This window comes from Austrofundulus limnaeus, unplaced genomic scaffold, assembly GCF_001266775.1.
Source record: "Austrofundulus limnaeus strain Quisiro unplaced genomic scaffold, Austrofundulus_limnaeus-1.0 Scaffold0, whole genome shotgun sequence".
Taxonomy (NCBI): Eukaryota; Metazoa; Chordata; class Actinopteri; order Cyprinodontiformes; family Rivulidae; genus Austrofundulus; species Austrofundulus limnaeus.
Window position 1 is genome coordinate 5,411,418 of NW_013952402.1, and position 6,365 is coordinate 5,417,782.

At 45.5% G+C, this 6,365-nt stretch overlaps 1 protein-coding gene across 1 annotated transcript; it reads left to right on the forward strand.

The window, feature by feature from the left end:
- Window positions 1–3,702: 3,702 nt before the first annotated feature.
- Window positions 3,703–6,245, forward strand: six2a (SIX homeobox 2a; the record flags this gene model as incomplete). Its single annotated transcript, XM_014029759.1, is given in 2 exon segments — window positions 3,703–4,775; window positions 5,916–6,245. Coding segments are annotated over 2 exon segments (873 nt in total). The 5' UTR covers window positions 3,703–4,215.
- Window positions 6,246–6,365: the final 120 nt, after the last annotated feature.

The following is a 6,365-nucleotide window of genomic DNA, read 5'->3' on the forward strand; positions in this document are numbered from 1 at the left end:
TGAAGCTGCTTGTGACCCTGCGTTTTACGCAGGAACAGTGGATTTATTCTCAGACATTTTTATTAATTAAATAAAGTTATTTTTTTTATCTCACCGGTGTTCCTGCTGATGTGTTTTCTTCTCCCTCTCAGCTGAAAGCCGACAGCCTCTCCAGGCTCCTGCGCGCTGCGCTGCACAGTCTGCAGACAGGCTGCTGCTTCCATTAGATCGGCTGCTCAAACCTAAGATTGTTCCATGCGCACTGCTGCAGTCCCTGCCTCGTGCACTCATTTAAGAATCCATCATCTTTGGTAACAACAGGCCCTCGATTGTTATCAACACGAACAACACCTGTCTGTCAAATAATAATAATAAGTTTATCATAAATAATATAAAGGTGCCGTGCTCCTGTTTGGAAATATTACAACTGCGCGCGAGTTTTCCCCACAAGTTTATTGTTTTTAAATATTATTTTTCTAGGAGGTCACGTCTCTAAATTATTTTTTGTCATTTAGAATAATTTTGCATGTGCACACTTTAGTTTTACTGATGAAGTTTGTGAGATGTTTCCAACTTCAAGTTAGAAATAGAAAATATAAAGTCCTAATTAATGCGACATTTCCTCATTTGAATGTTATCATTCAGTTCAATTCGATTCAAAAATACTTTATTGACCCCAGAGGGAAATTAGGTGTTGTTGTAACTCATTTAACTAAAAACTTATTGTAGATGCTGATGGCTGTGGGCAGGAAAGATCTTCTGTAGCGGTCTGTATTACAGCGAAGTTGAAGAAGTCTCCAACTGAAGACACTTTGTTTTTCTATGACAGTCTGATGAAGAGGATGGTCAGGGTTGTCCACAATGTTCTTGATTTTATGTAAAATCCTTCTTTGCACCATCATCTCCAGAGATTCCACAGTCGTCCCCAGAACAGAACCAGCCTTCTTTATCAGGTTGTTTAGCCTTTTTAGGTCCCTGGCTCTGATGCTGCTGCCCCAACACATGATGGCAGAAGAGATGACGCTCTCAACAACAGACTTGTAGAAGTTCTGCAGCATCTTGCTGCAGACATTGAAGGATCTCAGCTTCCTTAAAAAGTACAGTCTGCTCTGTCCTTTCTTGTAGACTGCTTCACTGTTGAGTCTCCAGTCCAGTCTGTTGTCCAGATGAACAACGAGGTATTTATATTCCTCAACCTCCACTTCTTCTCCCATGATGGAAACAGGGTTTGATCTAGCACTATTTCTCCTGAAATCTACAATCATCTCCTTTGTTTTGTTGACATTCAAGATGAGATGATTGTTCCCATACCATGTCACAAAGCAACCCATTCTCACTCCCGAGTCGTCACATATTGACGTTTTTCAAAGGTCCCTTTGCGTCCAATTTTGACGCATCAGGTGCCCCCCTTGCGTCATATTTTGACGGGATGGGGCGGAATCTGTTGTCGTAATTTTTCAAAGTGTAGAAAATGCACAAATACTACCGTCCCAAAGCGTGAAATTACGTTTATTCACTTTAGACATCCTGTCCCAGACCCTAGTACCTAAAATTAACCATTAACCCTGATACGTAAAATTAACCATTTTTAGAAAATGTAGGAAATTCATGGCAACTACGTGTTGCAAAGCCTAAAATTACCTAATGTTCACTGTAGACATCCTATCCCTGACCCCAGTCCCTAAACTTAACCATTTATCCTGATCCCTAATGTTAACCTCAGACCCCCGACCCAAAGACCCCTGGTGGCGCAACCCGGAAAAGCCGCGGGCGGCAAGGACTGACGCGAGGGGGTCACCTGATGCGTCAAAATTGGACGCAAAGGGACCTTTGAAAAACGTCAATATGTGACGACTCGGGAGTGAGAATGTGTTGCACAAAGCGGTCCACCAGCTCTCTGTACTCAGCTTCCTGTCCATCTCTGATACACCCAACAACTGCAGAGTCATCTGAGTATTTCTGTAGATGACAGCAGTCTGACGTGTGCTGGAAGTCCTCTCTAGGACCTTCATGATGTGGGATGTCAGGGCAACAGGTCTGTAGTCATTGAGGGCTGATGGGTGAGTTTTCTTTGGTACCTGAACCAGACAGGATGTCTTCCACAACACTGGCACCTTCTCCTGGGTCAAGCTAAGGTTGAAGAGGTGTTGCAGAATCCCACAGAGCTGGTCTGCACAGGCCTTCAGGACTCTGGGGCTGACACCATCTGGACCTGCAGCCTTGTTCTGGTCCAGTCTCTCTTGCTGCCTCTTCACCTGACTTCTAGATACAGAAAAATGGGAGGGGGAGGGAAAGAGAGCAGCAGCATCTCCTGATTTAGTTGAAGACAAACTTGTGGATGTAGAAGAAAAGTCCATGACTGAGGTTGAAGACAAAACATCTGAAGTTTGAAAGCTGTGGGTCAAAGGAGGGTGAGATGTCTGTTTGGCTGGGAGCAGGAGGAGGAGGAAGATGAGTTTGTTCCTGAGCTGAACCTGTTGAAGAATGTGTTCAGCTCATTTGCTCTGTCCAGATTTCCATCCATCCGATTCTCCTTTTGCTTGAAACCTGTGATCTTCTTCATCCCTGACCACACATCTCTGATATTGTTCCTTTTCAGTTTACTCTCCAGCTTCCTTCTATAAACCTCCTTGCTGTCTCTGATCTTGACTTTGAGTTCAATGTCTGGACTGCAGTGACAAAACTTCACAGTAACATGTCCTGGATGACACCATCTGTTGTTGACAAGCACTGCTAATCCACCTCCTTTCTTTTTCCCGCTGCTCTTTAAATCTCTGTCTGCTCGTATAATCTGGAAGCCTGGCAGAGAGATGTTGGCATCAGGGACATGATCCTGCAGCCATGTCTCAGTGAAACACATAATACTGCATTCCTTATACTCTTGCTGAGTCCTTGTCAGGGCTTGAAGTTCATCCAGTTTGTTAGCTAATGATCTCACGTTGCCCATTAGGATTGATGGAAGTGATGGTTTGAACTTCCTCCTTCTCCTTCTCTCTGCCTCTTTGCTCCAGCTCTGCATCCACAATGCCTCCTTTTCAACTCCTCTGGGATTTGTGGCTTCAGTTCATGCATTATTTCAGGTTTTGCAATATTAATCAGCTGCTCCCTGTTGTAAACCACCCTGTTGCTATTTTTACGCATCATAACAAAAAGCAAAGTATAAAAAAAAATATTGGCAAAAACCAATCCAGCTGCACAGCACCCAAAACACAAATGAACAGCCGTCCAAAAGTTACTTTTTCCACAGAAAGGCAGGAATGAACGCTTGAAAAGAAAAGAAAAGAAAATCTCAATAAAAGTAACAGAGCTACTCCAACGTGCTGACGCCCTCAGCTGCGCAATTCTGGAAATTTATCATTTCTTTATTTATCATTTCATTTATCATTTGAAAAAAAATATTTTTCTTTTTGTTGATGTCATATATTCACTGCTCATTTCAAAGTTGCACGGATCCACTGATTGATTGCTGGGAAGTGACAGCGGCATGAAGGCGCACTGCAGCTGCGGACTTTGTGCGCTCTGGCGCCATCCTCCCTCCAGCTGCAGGATCAGATCACCGCAGCTCTCTGAACTTCCCCTACAGCTCTGCGCTCTTTGGCTGCCTGAGGTGTCTGTCAAAGTGAAAGTACAGAGAAGGGGGTGGAAAAAAACGTATTAGACAGAGTAAAAAAAAAAAAAGAATCTGAGCAATATTTCTATTGGTAGGCGGGATGGTCTTGAGGGGGAACAATTGGGTTGACTTTGCCAAGGAGCCACCTCAGAGCGTGTCAGGTTACTTTGAGTGACAGCGTAACCATGGCAAATAATTTGACTAAGGCTATTGTCTTATCCTCACCATCCCCGGGTCAGGTATCCGACCAATCAGAGTTCATATAATCGCCAGTCTTGCCAGCTTAGAATAATATTATTAAAACGAGCCAGCGAGTCTGGTCTGTGTGAGAAGTTTTTGTTGTAGCGGCAGGAAGGTGGAGGACGGTGGAAGGAGTAGCAAATGTCTGTCTTTCGCTGCAACTTTATGAGGAATTGTCGCCTGGAGTTTGACATGGCTGAAAAGGCTTGAGCCTCTCCTGCAGCACCGAGGTGGATCTCGCTAAACATCGAACAGCTGTAAGTTTCAGACTGCTCTTTTTGGACCGTTTTGGACAGTTTGTGGACTTCATGCGTCTTGGTTTCATGAGAGCCTGAGAGGAGAGACGGTGGAAGTGAGGCACGGTTGAATCTGTCCCGGTCGTCGCCATGTCCATGCTGCCGACGTTTGGTTTTACGCAGGAGCAAGTGGCGTGCGTGTGCGAAGTCCTGCAGCAAGGGGGGAACATCGAGCGGCTGGGGCGCTTCCTCTGGTCGCTGCCGGCGTGCGAGCACCTCCACAAGAACGAGAGCGTCCTCAAAGCGAAAGCGGTGGTCGCCTTCCACCGGGGCAACTTCCGCGAGCTCTACAAGATCCTGGAGAGCCACCAGTTCTCGCCGCACAACCACCCGAAGCTGCAGCAGCTGTGGCTCAAGGCGCACTACATCGAGGCGGAGAAGCTGCGCGGCCGCCCGCTCGGCGCGGTGGGGAAGTACCGCGTGCGCAGAAAGTTCCCCCTGCCCCGCTCCATCTGGGACGGCGAGGAGACGAGCTACTGCTTCAAGGAGAAGAGCCGGAGCGTCCTCCGGGAGTGGTACACCCACAACCCGTACCCGTCCCCGCGGGAGAAACGCGAGCTGGCGGAGGCCACGGGACTCACGACCACACAGGTCAGCAACTGGTTCAAAAACCGACGGCAGAGAGACCGAGCAGCTGAGGCCAAGGAAAGGTAAAAAAAACACACCTCAAGAGGATTATTATTATTAAATGAAACCAAAAAAGGTGTTTTTAAAAATGCGCTTAAACAAGTTAGTGCGCGTTTTTTTTTTTTGCCAAACTGACAAAACTTGACGCTTTTGTTACAATGCATCCTGATTTTCTACCAGCAGTCTACTTAAATTCAAACGCTATTTGAACTTCTGCTGCTTGTTTGTAAATGTTTTTGAAAATTATGCGCTGCGTTTAAAAACTAAAAAGCAGGAAATTAAAGGCTGGTCGTCAGCTGATTACAAGGATACAGAAGATTCATCCTGTTTTATGTTTCAGTAACTACGCTCAGTCTAAAATGACGTTTTACTTTCACATCCACATCAAACAAATATCGTTGCCATACGTGCAAAGAAACACATGTTTAAAAAGGTGTTCTGGGGAGGGTTTGGATGAGGCCTCCTCTCTGACCCTTCTTCGGTTCAAGTTTTGCAAAGTTTGGAAATCACTGGTGCGGCTGTGCAGAGAGGCTCCCTCTCCAGTCATGTGTTCGCTCGCTCGGCTGGTGTCTCCTTTCACCCTCTGGCCACTAATTCGGCCTGAAAGCTCCACGTAAATCATGTCGCCGTTGGGGAACATTTCGGACCGTGTCCGTGCCACATGGAACCAGAAATTGCGCACGTTTCGAAATCGTTTGGCTCGTCCTTCATTACGAGACGCGCTCTCCTTTCTGGCCTCGTCCAATTAGCTCTAAATACAAATACATGCAATTAAAGGGTTTGAGACTTGAGGCTTATTGTCTCCTCTCAGTGTCTCGCCAACAACATTTTGGAGACAAGCCTCCAATTATTTCGCAGACTTGTTAATTGTTGGCATCTTGCGCGTCAGTGATTTAAGCTTTGATAAGTCCTTTTATAATTTTTTGTGGGCTGGAAAAATGAAGCAAATCAGTTAATATCCTGCTAAACACGGAATCATTATGTGCGTGTCTTTGTGTTTGTTTTCTAAATAACTATGCTGCTATTTAAAAAAAAATAAGTTTTTATATTTGGCACTTTTTTTCATTGAATTTTTTTCCCCTTTTTTATACTTGTTGCATGAGTTTGTTCATCAGTTCTAAATATGCTTTTATTTTTTTCCTTCTTCCTCTTTATTTTCTCAGGGAAAACAATGAAAACTCCAACAACAACAATCACAACCCACTAAGTTCTTCCATGAACGGCAATAAAACTCTTTTGGGGAGCTCGGACGACGATAAAACACCGTCAGGGACCCCGGATCACACGTCCCCGAGCCCGGCTCTACTCCTCGGCCCAAACCCGGGCTTAGCGTCCCTTCACGGCCTTGCGCCCCCGCCGGGACCCAGCGCAATCCCAGTGCCCGGCGGCGCAGACTCAGTGCACCATCACCACTCGGTGCACCATGACACTATACTGAACGCTATGTCGTCTAATCTAGTGGACTTGGGCTCTTAAAAAAACAGTTTTTTTTTGTGGGGAAAAAAAAGAGCAAAGCTTCAAGCACTTGTGAGTTGGAAAGCAGAAAGACTGGAAAACTGCGACAGCAGCCACCGTAACAAATCATTTAGTCTCATATTCAAACTGTGCAAACT